The 17,443-nt window shown below is 39.8% G+C and overlaps 4 protein-coding genes across 4 annotated transcripts; 3 read left to right on the top strand and 1 right to left on the bottom strand.

Moving 5' to 3' along the window:
- Positions 1-733: 733 nt before the first annotated feature.
- Positions 734-2,670, top strand: LOC121999939 (GDSL esterase/lipase At1g33811-like). Its single transcript, XM_042554550.1, has 5 exons — positions 734-1,244; positions 1,316-1,440; positions 1,517-1,765; positions 1,839-2,106; positions 2,181-2,670. Exons 1-5 carry the CDS (start codon positions 989-991, stop codon positions 2,402-2,404), a joined length of 1,122 nt encoding a protein of 373 aa, XP_042410484.1. The 5' UTR covers positions 734-988; the 3' UTR covers positions 2,405-2,670.
- Positions 2,671-3,374: 704 nt separating this feature from the next.
- LOC122001032 lies at positions 3,375-6,495 on the top strand. Its single transcript, XM_042555588.1, has 2 exons — positions 3,375-3,669; positions 5,102-6,495. Exon 2 carries the CDS (start codon positions 5,250-5,252, stop codon positions 6,342-6,344), a length of 1,095 nt encoding a protein of 364 aa, XP_042411522.1. The 5' UTR covers positions 3,375-3,669; positions 5,102-5,249; the 3' UTR covers positions 6,345-6,495.
- Positions 6,496-7,777: 1,282 nt separating this feature from the next.
- Positions 7,778-8,242, top strand: LOC121999234 (VQ motif-containing protein 31-like). The gene has a single exon (XM_042553938.1). It carries the CDS (start codon positions 7,778-7,780, stop codon positions 8,240-8,242), a length of 465 nt encoding a protein of 154 aa, XP_042409872.1.
- A 6,017-nt stretch (positions 8,243-14,259) lies between these two features.
- On the bottom strand, positions 14,260-15,864 carry LOC121999233 (GDSL esterase/lipase At1g71250-like). Its single transcript, XM_042553937.1, has 5 exons — positions 15,435-15,864; positions 15,232-15,359; positions 14,899-15,144; positions 14,554-14,809; positions 14,260-14,480 (listed from the first exon to the last, which is right to left on the bottom strand). The coding sequence occupies exons 1-5, from the start codon at positions 15,862-15,864 to the stop codon at positions 14,260-14,262; spliced, it is 1,281 nt and encodes a 426-aa protein (XP_042409871.1).
- Positions 15,865-17,443: the final 1,579 nt, after the last annotated feature.

Here is a 17,443-nt window from a genome sequence, read left to right as displayed (position 1 = left end):
ATTTAGACTATTCCTTTTTTTTTATTACTTCTCTCTTGTTTTCTTATTAATCCTTCTGCAACTTCATCCCCCAAAATAAAATACATATTTTGCTCGGCGTCAACTATCATGTGAGAAAACTCATAGGGTCGATCGGTAATAAGGTCGATTGATTATACGCTGAAAGACTCATACTGAGTGGGAAGCTAGATCCCCTTGCTCCGGACGGACATATGATTGACCGGCTCTGTGGTAGGTCAGAGATCCCTTGAACTCGATTGGTTATCGAATGATCGGATATATAATAGACGTCTTAATACAGGAATGGAGCACTAGGCCCTCTAAGTTCGAGAGGCCCCCCTAAGTCCGACTGGCTCTTGGGCTAATTGTCCTAATATTGAAGGTCTTAACACTGGGTGAAGAGCAAAGTTCTGTTAAGAGTAACACGTTGACTGTCAACTCCCCTTAACTTTGATTATCATATTACCTTGACTTTAACTGACGCATTATACCTAAGCCCGTCTGTAATATCCTATATCAATAGCGAACATCAATTTGTGCGGATCAGAGTTAGAAAACAAGCGTTCTATAGTCATTTGGTTTATTTGGCATGATTATGAAAACAATGATTAGCGTAATTGGATTAAAACGAGAAACAAAACTATAATTAATCAAGATCGGATCCAAATTAGAATCTACTCACGAGAGCTCAAGAAGCATTAAAAGGTGCACCTACCTCCACAACTGCAGTACTGCACCGCTTGCTGCCGCCTTGCAATCATCTTCCTCCTTCTATTCCTTCGCCGCCACCTCCATTAATGCACAAAGCCAAATGAAATCCATGAACCACACCATCCAATTTTAAAACCTCACGAGAGCTTTTTACCTCCATTTAAACCACTGCCCTTTCCTCTTCGTTATCGCAACAACTACCGACCACACTTTTCCCACTCCAATTCCTATAAATTAAACCCTGAGCATTTGCCCACCGTATAGCAAGTGTTCCCCCATGAAAACCATGTTAGCACAATTCATTCTCGCCCTTAACTTGCTCCAGGCAATTACAAGTCGAGCATGGTTCCTCTCCGGCCAGGCCCAACCTCAAGTCCCATGCCTCTTCATCTTTGGCGACTCGCTCGTCGACAACGGCAACAACAACAACATCCTCACGCTCGCCAGGGCCAATTACCGCCCTTACGGCATCGACTTCACCGAAGGCTCCTCCGGCCGCTTCACCAACGGCCGCACCACCGTCGACGTTCTAGGTACCTACCTACATACATACATGTACCTCATAGCTAGCACAAGCTTTGATACAAACAACACCGGTGCACAGCTCAACTACTTGGCTTCCGGAGCTTCATTCCGCCCTATGCGGCGGCGCAAAGATCTGACATTTCAAAAGGCTTGAACTTCGCTTCCGGCGCTGCTGGCATCAGAGATGAAACTGGCAACAATCTGGTATATATATACTACAAACAGTACTACTAGTGGAAGAATATTACCACATTTTTGTGACGATGTAGTTTTGAAACAGGGCGACCACTACCCTTTGGCTCAACAAGTGAACCACTTCCGCGATACGGCGACGATGATGACGAGAATGTTCAGAGGCAACACCACTCGGGCGACAGAGTACCTCGGCAAGTGCATCTACTACATGGGCTTGGGAAGCAACGACTACCTCAACAACTATTTCATGCCCACCATGTACTCCACTAGCCGAGAGTACAGCCCCAGTACTTACTCTGCTCTCCTCCTTCAAGACTACTCAAGACAACTCTCAGTATGCACAATTTAATTAATTTCCTTACGCTATCTGAATTCATACGAACAGTTCATAGTAATCAATTGCATAGGAAATGTACGATTTGGGAGCAAGGAAGATGGTGATCGTGGGAGTGGGGCAGATAGGGTGCATACCGTATGAACTCGCTCGAAATAACAATAATCGTAGCAACAAGAAAGATCCATGCAACGAGGAGATCAACAAGGCGGTATCGATCTTTAACACGGGCCTTCTCAGAATGGTTAATCGCTTCAACGCCCAGCTGCCGAACGCCAAATTCATTTATCTCAACACTTTCGAGAGCTCCAAGGACGTTGCCTCGAATGCAACGGCTTATGGTACGTAATTCATTGATTGGAATGCAACGGCTTACGGCATCGATCGACTGATCGATCGTTTTTGTTTCGGGCAGGGTTCAATGTGGTGGACAAGGGCTGTTGTGGAGTGGGAAGGAACAACGGGCAGATAACTTGCTTGCCGTTTCAGACGCCGTGCGAGGACCGATCGAGGTATTTGTTCTGGGACGCGTTCCATCCGACGGAGGTGGCAAATGTTATCTACGCCAGGAAAGCGTACGATTCCTCTTCTACGTCGGAAGTGTACCCCATGAACATAAGGAGGCTTGCAATGGCTTGAGGAATCAGGGGAGAATTGCACGCGTTGCTGGTTAATTTTGGGAGTTTGAATGGCAGAAATAAATAAAGCTAGTTATGTAATTCTAGATCGAATCTCATGTCTTAGTAATGTTTACCTTCAAAGCCTTTCTACTGGACAATCTCTGGGGCGGGCTGAGATATGAGGAAGGTCGAGTTGCCAAGTGTCGACCTAGGTCAGTTGTGCCCGAGCTATCCCATGCTAGAGCCGATAGAGTAGCTGCTGTTCCCGGAGGCCCGGACTATCGAGGGGCCTTGCTCAAGTCCAAGTGGATTTGAAGTATAATTGGATTATATATATTATTAGTCTTATAATTTAGATTTAGGTAAATTATTGTCGTGGCCTCTAAATTTTTTTAATCGTCTATTTTATTTTTGCCCTTCTAATTTTTTTTTCTAAACAAATCAACCCTTTAACTTTTTAAATGAGCAACCCTCTCTGTCAATTTTTTCTAAAAAAAATATGAAAATAGTGAAATGTGTCTTCTAGGAGTTTCATTGAGATAAATATTTTCCTTATATATTAATTATTATTTTAAATATTAATAATAATTCATGATTTAATTTTTTTTATTAATTCTGGGACGAATTGATTAGAACGTTAGAGACTAATATATTCATCTGCTATCATCGTAATATCTGAGTCCGGAAAAAAAATAACTGTCAGTTAAAAATTGCTTGCTTATCACTTTTTTTGGCATTGCACGAGTATATATTTTCCAGTTACAACGCCGGTAGTAAACCCGGGTAGATTTTATTAGGTAAACGAGAATTGCTCAATTATAACGAACAGTCGCCGTAGTCAGGACACGGCAGCGCCGTCCGATAGGTAAATGGACAGCAACAACGCCACCCACCGTCTCTGCTGGATCCGCCACGTCGCGCCGGGTGAGTTTACCAGTCAAGGAATGACAGCCTGTCACCAGGCTTTTCCTTCCCTCGACCTTTTTCTCCTCCTGCCCCCTCCCATTTCTCTCTCTCTCTCTCTCTCTCTCTCTCCGTCGTACTAATTACTCGTTGTTCTTCTCTTTTCTCGCTTTCCCCCTTCTTCCAACTAGGATTGCTATCGCTGTTTCTTCGTCTCGCGGCGTTCTCCGAGGCCCCTGGTCAACGGCTGGGATTTGGGAGGGCTCTCTTTTGGCCCGAAGATCGTCGGATTTGGCTCTCTGCCGCCTCCGGAGGGAAGAGCTTGAGAATCTTGTCTGGAGGGGGTGCATCGTTGATTACGGCGCTTGTCTTCCTTGATAGGTAGATTTTCTTCGCTTTTTCTCATTTTTTGCTTCCTCTATTTAGCTTTTTCTTTGTGGTAATTATTTGGAATTTAGTCGAAAACGTGGTTCGTAGGCAGTGCGTGTGTTTTGGGCCTCTGATTGAAAAAAAGGCGTTAGTATTTATATTCACCACGTCCTGGTTTTCTGCTTCACATATTATGCCAATGGAATTGCTTTGTTTGCTTCCTAGAAGGTAGAAGATACCTTAACGTAGTTAAAGAAGACTATTCTTGCCGCCGTTGTTAAGAGTGTTGCAGACATTCGGAGTTTTGACTGATTTGCCTTAATCCAGTTATTTGTTAAGTTGTTCCAACTATGGGTTTCGAACAATAGGTTTAGTCTGACTCAACCTTCCAATGTGTTTATTGATTGAGTTCTTCGTGTCTGGAAAAATACATATTTAATAGTATGTTTACAATTGGATTCTGGGTTTGAAAATGAAACAATGGTCGATGAAGCTCTAACATAGAGATGCAAATTATTGTTTTTTATTCTAAGGCCAGCTAGTTCCATCTGTTTTGCAGTATTGCACATAGAGACCAGTCAGTTCTTGCATTAACTTTCAACTTCTTGCCGTTTGCTTGGTATCTTACGGTTTGAACTCTGTAGTTTAGACTGTGGATTAGATTGGATGTTTTAGTACCTTGATGTTTTAAGTTTTATGAACTTGATATTGACTCTTTTCTTTTTTGGAGTTTAATGGACTAGGAAGTCACGAGCATCTTCAACTGAGCAACGTACATGTTGTTCTAATGAAACATAAAAATTAAAAGATGGGTATAAAATTTTTCCATGCTCATATCTTCTAACTAGACGGGGAGCCCTGACGTTGCCATGCGTTCTAGAGATCACAAGTTACAGATGTAAGGTTGTGTACAATAGACCCTTCCCCGGGATCCCGTATTGACAGGAGCTTTGTCCACCAGACTACCCTTTATCACATATCTTCTAACTAAGATCTACATTTGCTAAAAATAAAGAAGCATTTTGGTTTTCTAAAATCTTCAAGGTTATAGTGGTCAGTACTCTTTCTTATATGTCGTGGCAGCGGAATTCATTCTATGAAGTCTTTCAAGTACAGTTTCGTATCCATCCAACCGATGATATATCTAAAACTAATCAAGAGGTTCTGAGATTTGGGTGGATGCACTTTGATATTACATTAAATATAATCATTGTTTGTGCAACACATGAAACTGGTATTGACTTTGCCTGTAAAGTTTCTATTCTGAATTGGTCCAAATTGGAAAATAAAGCTCTAAAAAATAGAGCATTCAAGACCAATCTGCTTTGATTTGTCTTACCATTTGATCTAGACAGCCTGTCATGGAATGCTATTTTTGAAAAGAAAACTATATTCATATTATGCATGATGATTAGGTATAACTAATTCGACAAATTTGTTACAGATTGGATGGTTGCTTTTGAAAATTCATCTTTGCTTCAGAGCAAATATGTGAACACAAATTTTGAGGCAGCAGCTAGCTTTGTCATACTTTTGGGCCTTCTTGGTTCTGATGCTGGCAGATAGCATGCTTGGAATCTGTTCTTCAGGTGATGCTCGTGACACGTCTTGCCACCGATGCATTTGGTATACTGACGATTTCCCTAGTCTTCCTTGCCGCTGTTCTTGGTCTAGTATGCATATTCCATTCCCTGTACTTTAAATTCTGCATCAAGAGAAGGTGTTATCCACAGTTGAACTACTTTAATGGGCCCTGGATTAGCCGCATTTTTCTAATTCTAGTCTCTATTTGGTGGGGTTTTGGAGAGATAATCAGGCTCAGTTACCTGAAACCAAAAATCTTCTCAAACCAAGCATGGCAGAAAAATATCTGCAAGTTCTATGTCCTTTCAAATTTAGGTTTTGCAGAACCCAGCATGTTCCTTTTGCTATCATTCCTTCTGCATTCTGCATTGCAGAAGAGAGAGTTTGGCACACTCAGTCCTCGATGGAACAGAAAGACCCTTTTTTACGTGCTCCTCTGCTGCTTTCCCATTCTTTCCATGCATTTTGCCCTTGTTTCTTTTGGACCCAAATATAGCAATCAAGTGAATAGTGCTAAGAAAAGTAACATTTCAAGGTTCTTCAGATATGTTGCTTCTTCATCAGATGGTGATACTATATGCATGTATCCTCTATTAAGCACTACAATTCTTGCGGTCCTTTATGTTCTGCTGAGTTGCTATATTATATGGATTTGCACAAGGCTATTGAATTTGGTTATCAACAAAGGTCTGAGGAGAAGAATTTATGTGCTGGTAATGCCCGTCATCTTTCTTCCATTGAGGGTTGTTCTTATTGCACTGTCTGTTCTTCCTCCACCAGGCAATGCACTGTACGAGGGCATTGTATTTTTAGCTTTCCTTGTGCTGCTATCTTCTATTGCCGTTGGGATATTCATGCTGGTATATTTTCCTGTAGCAGATTCCTTGGCCTTGAGAAATGTAGGTCATGTTGAAATCGAAGGAATACCATATGATGATTTCTATTATGATGGTGCATCTCTCATGGCCAACCAGAGTCATCAAGGTGTATTCAGGAACTCTGATGAATCTCTTGTGCGGCACTCCACTCCCTTTCAAAGTCTGAGCTTGGAAGGATTTCCTGCATCTGAGGCTACAAAGGCAGATTTTCGTATGGGATTATAAACTTTCCCTTGACAGGAGTACTTGCTTCACCCTAAGATGATTCTGCAAGTTCTCGTTTTTGTGCCCTTTTATTATTTTGAAGCCTATACAGTCTTGGATGATGGATGTTGTAAAAGCCAAGAGATATTAATGAAGCTATACTGTTCGAACATGGTTTGCCGTTTTCTCATTTGGATTAGTTTTGCCATATTTCTGTCATCCTCGTGTTCTTTATAGGTTAATGTTTAAATGTTCCTTAACAATTTTGACAAAATACTCTCCTGAGCCACAGCTTATAATAGCTTTAGCTGAGCTGTTGCACATACTGTTTGTGAATTATGGCTGGCAGATATGATGTTTGTTGGATTTTTGCTGCACTGAGCTGTGAATTAGTATGACAACTAGTTAGTTCGCATGAACTGTCAAGCAAAAGTAGAGAAGCTGTCATACACCAGAATATATATGAAATTCTATAATTTGTTTTTGACTAACAAATTAGTTAAGAGCATCTTTAGTCGTCATATATTATTCTACATTTTTCATCTGAATTTTTAAAATATTATTTTTGAAGTTTCAAGAGATGCTTTATTATTTCCTCGTAAGTAGGTACAAAAGTAAGATTTTTAAGTAGGAACAGAAGTATCTCTAACTTTCCATTTAAGGGTGGAGACATTTCTTAAACAATTTAATATTTCCTAAACGCACATATGATTAAGGCTTAGTTTATTTAGGTGAGAAGTTACAATAAAAGTAATAGAGTTCATATACGGAGCTCCAATAATCACATATATATCCACTTTTGTGTAACTTAATATATAATCATAAAAAATACATAATAAACTTTAGTGTATTTGAATGAACATTTTAGTGCTTATTTATTCTCGAGAGAAGAACAGATCTTCATTGTTTACTTAACATTAAATAATATGCTCGATGATAATTTTTCACTTTTCTTTGTGGTGTTATAAAAGATTTCCCAGAGCAGTCAATTTGACTGAGGAAATAAACACCGAAACTTCCCAAGGCAGACGGTTAAGACATGATCTAATCCCTCGTAACAAACTCACCACATGACGCTCCCTCGCTTCCTTCCACCCTCTCGGTCACCTTTTCATGATTAATGTATAATGCGCATACATTTTGACTCGGGAGCTCTCCCAGTCTGCTTGTTTTGACCTAATTCGTTGTTGATGATTGAGTAATTAAAGGTTAACTAATTTTGATCGATATAGTTGACCAGTCTACTAATACCTGACTGTTGTGTTAGATGGCAACTCCAACTCGTCGCGTCAGGGATTCGATCTGTCCCGTTCCCAATTAATCTCCATTTCGGTTATTTTCCTTAATGAAATATGCCAAAAATGGACGCCAAGCCTCGTTCTTCCTTTTTAGCCTCCTTCGCTGATTAATTAATTCCTTCACGCAACGAAGAATTGGATCGCAGTCTTGCACCCATGGAGAAGCCACCAGCGCCGCCTTCCACCACCTTCGTCCAGGCCGACGCCGCCACCTTCAAGGAGCTCGTCCAGCGCCTCACCGGGCCCGACTGGCAGCCGCACCGATCGCCTCCGCGAAACTCCCAGGCCGCGGTCGACGCCGCAAAACTGTCCGGCGTCAAGCGGCTCCACGAGCGGCGGAGAGTCGGGGGCGGCTCCCGGCTCAACGTCGCCGTCCCGAAACCGGCCAGCCCCTCGGCACCGTCGCCGGCGTCTGGCTTTGCCAGGCTGGATATATGGAAGGAGGAGGCGGCGGAGGGGGGAGACGAGGAGGTGATCGTCATCGACGAAGAGGAGGAGGAGCGGGCGATCAAAGAGAGGCGGTTCTATTTGCACCCGTCGCCCCGGTCCAGGACGAGGATGGCCGAACCGGACCTTCTGCCCCTGTTTCCATTGACCTCGCCGAAGGCCGGCGAACCGTGAGAATCATCGTAATAACGACGGCGGCTAAAATCGTAGAGAAATTTAAATTTCTTTTGTTGGATTATTCTTTATTAATAAATTTTAGTATTAATATAAAAAAAATCGTGAAGTGATAACAAACGCAGCAATGAATATCAATTTATTTCTATGATAAAAAAATGGTAAGGTTTATAAATACCGAGAACGCTTAATTTTAAAATATTTATAAAAGATTAAATCAATTCCACTGAAATATGGATTAGGGTGAACTGGGGCAACGTGTTTGGTCGGCGATCCATTCGCCTGCGCGCTCCAGAAATTGAACCCTCCCGGTGGAGGAGTTCGAATGGCGGACATGTTTCTTGTGGATTGAATAGGGGCCTCTACGTTCTATAATCTGATCCAAATTGCGGCGAAAACTCGAATTTCGTTCAAGGAAGGGTTTCTCTTCGGTAGGTCAGCTCGGAGATTTTTCTTCTTCTTCTTCGGAATTGGAAGTAGCTGGACTAGAAAGATTGTGAAGGGGAAAAGACTGTATTTGTGGGATTGTATCGGTTAAACATGCCCTTCCGTTTAATGCCTTGGCTCAAGAAGAGGATTGTTGATCCGCTTATGCAGATCATTAGAAGGTATTATTTATCGTAGTAGCTTTTGGATCATCCGGTTGTGCCTTTCGTTCCCTTGTTCTCCCGATAATGTAGGTTCGCTCAAGATCTTATTTTATTAGAAAGAACATACGTGCAGATGTGTTATTTGTTCTTTGTAATTCTTTTGGAAGATCTATTTTCTGAACCTTATGCTTGTTTTTATGATTGAAAAATGGATCTTTGTGCCATTGGTCCATGCTCTTGGTTCCATGTTGATTTTTGTTAATTGTGGTGTGGATATTACCTGATTTCGTAGCTATGACTACGTTAAAATAAGTGAATGTTCTAATGTAGGGGTGCTGAACCGAAGCAATTGGCACTTTCTACTGCTTTAGGAATCACTCTTGGTGTCTTTCCAATATGTGGTAAGAAGTTAAGTTGCTTGTGCGTGTCTTTGTAGATGACTGATGCACAATGTTTTTTTTTCCTTTTCCTTTTCTTACAATTGAGATGATCTCAATGCTGAGGATATTGAGAGTATTACGTTGTTATACTTTGATATCCTTATGAAACTATGACTTCTGGGCTTAATTGTGTATCATTCATGCTAACGTTGTACTGATAAACTTACGTAAAAAGATGGATGTATCTTGCAGACTAATTGTATCTATTATACTCGATTAAGCACATTATTTGATTGCCATTTATAGCATGAAACTGTTTTTGGTGCATTTTACTATGAACAAATCAATCTCGACTTAGATTGTTTGCAAATGATAAAGAATCAATAAATTACCTGTTGAATACCCATTTAATCTAATCAGTTCCCTTTTCTCATCTGACTCTTTTTGCATCTCAGATGAAGTCATGGTTGGTTGTTTATCACTATAAATAAATTATAAAGAGAAATCTTTAACCTGTCTAGTTATATCTGTGCACTCAACTTTGGTTATCAAGTGATTTGTTTGTTTTGGCTGGATTATATAAGTCATGTACTTATGCTGAAACATGTAAGAGCAACATGATTCTTATATTTACATGGTTTCTTAGATAACAGGTACATGTAGGTACATGATGGATGTGTGATTTTACTAGAAAAGTTAACATGACAAATGCAACTATCTAGGAAAGAATATATTCAGTAAAGTTGAATGTGAGGAGTAGAGGAAGACAAAAAAAACTTAGTTATTATCGTAAAAAGTTATAGCCTTGCATTGATTTCAATGGAGGGAAAAGATCCATGTAGTGAACCTCAATCACCAGATATTCTTCATAGAAAATTTATCATATTGACAACTTGCCATGAGACTTGTTTGTTTTTCTTTAAAGAAAGATAATTGATTATTTTTCAAGTTCCTCTGACTTTCAAATCATAATTAGCATACAAAATGAGCATTTTTATATATGTGTAAGTTGTGGATTAATTTTTTGTATGGATTACTGGTTTAGAATTATTGCAACATTTGATTAGGTTGCATGGATGCCCAATACATAATTTGATATAACTATAATTGCATTCTAAATATTAGCAATCATTAATTTTTCTTCTGCCATTACCAGGAACTACAGTTTTCCTTTGTGGTTTAGCAATAGGACTGGTTGGAAAACATTGCCATGCTGCAACTCTCATGCTTGCCAATTTTGTTGCAACACCAATTGAACTGAGGTAATTTTCTTTTAGAACTAAAACAAGTTCCAATTATCCTTTTTTTTTATTTTACTTTCACTAAATCAGGAATTAAATAATTTACCTATTATTTTCTGTTTGATTCCTATTTTTGTCAAAAATGCATAATGCTTTAGTATCATCCTTTCTTTCACCATAAGGCAAATATAGATTCTCTTGTATTGTTTATAGATGCATTGTCTTAATTTGAAAGATCCTGTTAGTGGTAGCACCTCTACCTCACTAATAGCTTTGCTCACTCATTCATTTTTTGATACACGCATTTATAATCATGCAGATTGTAGAAATTAGGCAACCACCCAAACAACTGAAACATCAATTATTTGTCAATTTTGTATGGACAGTAAAAAATTATTGTATTGGGTGTTATAAACTTAGAATTTCACCACATTTTCCTGCAAAGAGAAATTCTGATCATTTCTAGATGTAGGGTTCTGGGGGGACCTCTGTTTGCTCTGTTTTATCAGATTTTATCCTCTAGCAAATAGACTGTTCCTGCAGCACCACTGGAGTGTGAATTATGACAAAAATTTGGTATTTTTTTAATGTTTTAACCTACTTGTACATAAAATATCACTAGCTAACTGCCACATTTTCTGGTTAAAATTGAGAGATTACAATCGGTTCACATGAAGGAATACTAATTTAAAGTTCTCAAATGGCCTATGAACTTGCATCCATGGATTAAAATCTCAAGTCATTTCGCCCGATACAGGCAAAACATCTCATTCTTGCCACGGACCGACACCGGCACAACGCTCGCATGCCCTGATGCATCACACGGGCCTGACGACGCATGTGGAAGCGTCGTGGGAGCCCAGCTAAGTGTTCGAACACATCACACGAGCCTGGCTACAGGTCCGGACACGTTGCACGAGCCTGGCTATGTGTCCGCACGCGTTGCGCGAGCCCGGCTAAGCGTTCGCACACGTCGCACACGCTCGGCTATGCGTTCGCACGCGTCGCATGAACCCGGCTATGCATCTACACGTGTCGTGCGAGCCCGATGATGAGTTTGCATGCATCGTGCAAGCCCAACGACGAGTCCGAGTCATGGTATGAAGTGTCGTTCCGTGCCGCCCAACAGAACGGTTTTTATCGTTCCGTCGGGCGGTCGAAATCAGCACGGGAGGCGTCCTCGTCTCAGCGGCGCCGGAGGAGACGCGGGACGCCTCCGTCGGCGCCGAAGGAGATGCGGGACGCCTCCGGCGGCATCCCGCGACGCCTTCGGCACCGAAGGCGTCGTGCACGACGTGTTCTATGGCGTCGAAGGCGTCGCCGAAAGCGTTCGGCAACCCAGTCGGACGCTTCCGGCGACCTTTCCGACGACGCCTCCAGCGCCACCAGAGGCGTCCGACGACGCTTTCAGCGCCGCCGGACGCCGCCCGCAGGATCGCCCGCGATGAGATCGCGGGCGAACTAGCGAACCCAGTTTTTTTTTCTTTTTTAATAATTATTTATTTTATTTAATTAATTTAAACAATTCCTAAGGAGATGTGTGATATTTCAAGAGATTTTTATAAACCCTAATTTAATTATCCTAATAAAATATATTTAAAATTAAAATAAATTTAATAAATTTTATTTATTAATATTCTGAAAAAAATAATGTTTTAAATTTCATTTAAAAATTAAAAAAATATAATAATTCTTATTTATATTCTAATATATTTTTTTATTATTTTAAATTCATTTAAATTTTTAAAAAATTCTAAAAAAATTTAAAAAATTCTAATTTTTTAAAAAAAAATCTAATAAATAATATTTATATTCTGATATATTTTTTTATTTTTTTTTTATTTTTAACTTGATATTTTTTACTATTTAAAATATATATTATTTAATTAATAATTAATTAAATGAATAAATAGTTAATTTATATAATTATTATTAATATAAAGTAATATCTTGTATTAATTATTATTATTATTATTATTATTATTATTATCATCATCATAGATACTACCATTTTAATTTGAATTATTGATATATCAATTCTATTTAAATAAAATTATTTTTAATTATTTTTTCTAACAATATTAAATTAATCAATAATTGAGAACTTATAATAAATCAATATACAACTTATTTTTATATACACCATAAACATATTTATCTTATAATTAATATAGATAAATAAAAAATACCGAAACTGTATCGGCACGGCATGATACAATACCGAAACCGTATCGTTCCGATCTGAGACCGAAACCTCGGCACGGGTCGAAATTTTAAACCATGAGTCCGACCATATCGTATGATCCCGGTGACATCCGATCATGTCGCGCGAACCCGGCGATGCGTCCGGACGCGTTGCGCGGGATCCACGTGCCCACGATCGCCGCAGAACAACAAGGTGATTTCAACGTAGGTTTCAATTATTAAAATGTTAATAATTTTAATCAACTCCTAGTTATGATTGAGATAATTTAAATAGACCTAATAAAATTATTCTATTAATTATATATATATATATATATATATTTAAAACATACTGAAACTATATGACCACGACACTACCGAAATTATATTGTTCTGATCTGGGACCGAAATTTCGACACGGCTCGAAATTTTAAATCATACTTGCATCTTCTCTAATTTTGTAGCATAATGACTCTTTTTAGTTGATATCTTTTCATTACAAAATTAGGACATACTATTCAACCAAAAAATTGGGAGCATAATGTCTCCCGATACTGATGAAATTTAGCTACAACTCACAAAAGAAGAACAAATTAACTTTCTATAGTAAGAACTGAATACATCAAATGGAATTTGAAGTGGTCAACGTGATTGACTTATTTCTGAATTTCTTTTCCTCTATGAGATTCCTGTTTTTCCAACTATTGACATTCCAATACCTTTTCATTATTTGACAAATACATACAATTGTACCAATAATTACATTGGATCTTTAAAGTGTGGTATCGGCTGTTGCTGCTTTAGTTACATCCACATTGGATCAGTTTTGTGTTTGCTTATTGGTGCAATTTTGTCCAGGTTGGTATCTCTTGAACTCTTGATAGTCTCAATGCCTAGTTTGGGACATGTCTCCCAACACCAAAACAATGAATTTTCTTGCTATATTTTTATTTTTATTACACTTGTCATTGGTTTCTGACTGCTAAGGCTTCCTGTTTTCCCCCAGTTTAATCGTACCATTCTTGTGGTTAGGTGAACTAATCTCTGGGGGCCATCATTTCCCATTAACCACAGATGCCCTGAAAAAGGTGATAACTGGCCAAGCCTCAAAAGTTATCCTTGTCAGCATACTTCATGCGGTTAGTGAACCATCATCTGTTTGCTCTTCATAAATTTCTTAGTTGTCCTTGAACTTGATGGTATTTATGTTTTCAACACATCATTGTTTCACTATTAACCTCTCTTTGCAGTTATTGGGTTGGATTATTGCGGCACCATTCATCCTTGCCGCCTTGTTTACTCTCCTAGTTCCATGTTTTAAGTTACTGGTTCACAGATTTAGCCCGAGGCCTTCGAGCCCAAAGATTCAACTCTATCCTTTAACTGACCCGATTATGCCTAAGAGGAGTACTTAGATAGGCAAAATAATGACTGTTGTTCCGTTCAACTGATGTTCTTATATTTACTTAAAAATTTTCCATGAGCAGATGGGATGTCCTAAGATGTTAAGACCACCTGCAATCTCATGCATATAGAATGTACTCGCATATATAATATGTTTGAGATACTGATGCACGCTTTGGAAGTTATTAAAACACAGATTCCATGCTCCTCTGTGTAGTCTACAGTTGAGCCATCTGCTGCACATTGATGGGGTAAACATCATTGGGAGGCCCTTCAAATGCCCGCTGTGCAAGGATCGAGTTCACAGCTTGCGTTGTGTGGAGGCCATCCCAGAACACATATCGGTTCCTATCATCGCAAGGAACGGACAGTGGAACACAGTAAAGCTGGGCTTGGTTTCTTCCTATCTCACAGCAACCCCGATCGATGATAGAAAAACCTGCAAAACGTAGTTTTAAGGTTCAGATGACATTTCCTTTCTTTGGATCTAACCTTTCAGCGTGGTGCACAACCATATCTGCTGGGGGAATTGAGGATGTCTCCAAGGGCTGCGTATGTGTTGCTGTAGGCAAAGATTGCTCCTGGATGATTGGTGTTCATTTGCTGAACTAGTGATCTCAGGCCCTCGTTGAAGTAGCCAAGCATCTGATTCACTTGGTCGACGCACCGGTCTGGTGGAGCAGTGCCAGTGGAGCGTTGCTCTGGGATGCAGCCAAGTGGTGCAATCCCTGTGAGTAAGAACTTCCGCAGGCCAAGGCTGTGCAATGCCTAAAGGATCAAATGACAAAAGAAAAAGGAAAAAAAAAGTTATTTCTGAACTAAGTTATTTGACAAAATGTTCAGTTACTTTGTGTTACCAGTATCTGTCTCGTGTAGTGATTGAGGAGAAGGTTGGCGAAATCTTGCGGAGTATAGTTGTAGCTTGAGGAGTACAAAGCCGGCAGGAGGAAGTTGTTGATGTAGTCATTACTCCCAAACACCATCACCACAATGGACCTTGCAAGGTACTGAGAAAATGCCCTTCCACCTCCCATCAAGGTCCTAAGCTGATTCCAGTCGCCTTCGAAGTTCATCACTTGCTGGCTCAAAGCAACCCTTTCTCCCTATTCATGAAAAAGGATAATCTTCATAGTGCTCGAGGTTGCAAAATGGTTGATGGTGGGATATGAAAAAACTGTATATATAATCACAAGGTGTTGCCCTGTTTCATCTAGGATTCCTGCATTTCCTGAAGCAAAGTTCACTCCCCCAAGCAGCGCGGTTCCATTGAGGCCTGCAATCGATTGTGCTGGCAGGTAAGGAAGACCCAAGAGGTCACCTGAAAACTCCCATCATGATACGAGTTATTGTTTAGTTTATTTAGCCAAATAATGAAAGGATCTAAGGGTCTTACAAAGGACGTCTACTATAGTTTTTCCATTAGAGAACCTCCCTGTAGGGCCTTGAACAGAATCAATCCCATAAGGGTAGAAGTTCGATTGGGCAACGGTGGCTCGTACATTATTGTTTCCATCATCCACCAAAGAATCACCAAACACGAACATGGCAGGGATTTGCGGTGCTCCGAGAGCCCCAGTAGTTGAGCAATACAGAGCTAATTTGACAGCAAGGAACCAACACAAGAACACATCGAATGCATGGTTAGTGGCCATCTTTCCCCAAACTTGATAGTGAACGAGGAAATCTTGTGGATTTTCCTGTATGTTGGTGGCTATATGAACGGAAGTGTTGAAGTAATTGCTATTGAGTTGTTTCTGTAACGGATTGGCAGCATGAAGTTCATGAAACCTTTTTGTTTGGATGTTCTTTAATTTTTGGGTCATTGATTTCTCCTTTGCACAATTTCAGTTACCGAATGGAAGCTGACAAAAATCTTATGCAATGCAACTCATGGTATCATTATCGAAACTCGGAAGTTGGAAATGTGCAGGGCTTAAGTTCTCATTATTATAATTGATCCTGTCAAAAATCTGTCCATGATTATAATCCAACCAACATCAAAGAGCGATGAAGTTGAAGTTTTCTCCTCACTTTCTTCTTGTGACGTGGCGTAGTTGATTCTTCGAAGAATAACACACGTCAAAGAGCATCTTCGAAGAATAACACACGTCAAAGAGCATACTGAGAGTACTTTCATTGAGATTTTTCTGATGCCTAAGTCATCACGGAGCTCCAAAAGAGTATAATAGAAAGGAGCAAAAAGCCAAGCAAAGTAAAAACAAAGACATGACATAGTTGATCTTGTGGAGAATAGCACACATTAAAAGGCTCATCAGGAGTTATCCGGTGAAATCCTCCGATGCCTAGGTCATCATGGAGCCCCAAAAGAGTATAATAGAAAGAACGAACTAAAATAAAAACAGAGTAAAGTAGAAGAGATTGTTAAGAGAATAATAAAGCATATGAGATGGTAGACCCCTAGAGCATTCCCTCTCTTTTCCTTATACAGGGCGGAAAGACATCTTTTTAAAGGGTGTCTCCTTCATATTAGTAACCGCTGTGTCCCTTCACATGTCAAGAGGTCGGGAAGTAGGCAGCTCGGGAGGTCAGCAGGTCGGAAAGTCGACAACTCAGGCGGCCGGAGAGTGATGATATTTACTTTAACCAAGTCTTGGACATCTGCTTTCATCAAGAAACATGCCACCCTGTATTGGTCGAGTCCTGCTACATAGCCCTTCCGCCTTCACTCACCGTATCAATTATCGTTAATATTATCATAAGTTGAATAATCGTTAATATTATCATAAGTTGAGAGTAGTGTGAAATTTCCCTGTTGCATAGTGAGTTGCGTCCTTCAATTCTCATGTGCATGGACTATGCTGGACAACCTTCTCAGCTTTCAGACGACATGTAATTAACAGTAGCTTTCTCCACATTAATTAACTACATACACATATATCTAAGTTTGTTGGAATCATTAATTAATGTTCCTGCAATATCTCAGAGATTTGGTCATCCAATATACTCTTCATTTATTAAGCATACACCTTTCTTGCTGTGCCTTCCTCATTCCTCCTCCATAAGAACCAGCAGCCTTTCCTAGCTCTTTGTCCAAAACAGACTCCACCTTAATTTTCTTTCTCCGACCAACAAATCAAAGACACATGCAATGGACCATCCTTCTGTATTCCAATATCTTGTTAACTTTAATCTTTTAACTCAGACAGTTTCAAGGATGAATAAGGAAAAGTGACCTAAACCCTAGTATTTGATTACAGGAGAAACTAGTTAAATCTGTTTAGTTGGTTTAATTTGGACTGACGACTTGCCGAAAAGCTTTCGAAGGAGATCGAACGAGGGGAGTGGGTTTTCAGGCTTCCATCAATAAGAACAAGTATAACCTTTCAGAAAATTCTCCATCATCAGTAACGTTGGACTTGGCATCTACAAGAAGGTGAAGAA

Source organism: Zingiber officinale, chromosome 7A (assembly GCF_018446385.1).
Source record: "Zingiber officinale cultivar Zhangliang chromosome 7A, Zo_v1.1, whole genome shotgun sequence".
NCBI classification, from domain to species: Eukaryota; Viridiplantae; Streptophyta; class Magnoliopsida; order Zingiberales; family Zingiberaceae; genus Zingiber; species Zingiber officinale.
Note: the sequence above shows the minus strand (reverse complement) of the source record. Positions and strands in the feature narration are given on the sequence as shown.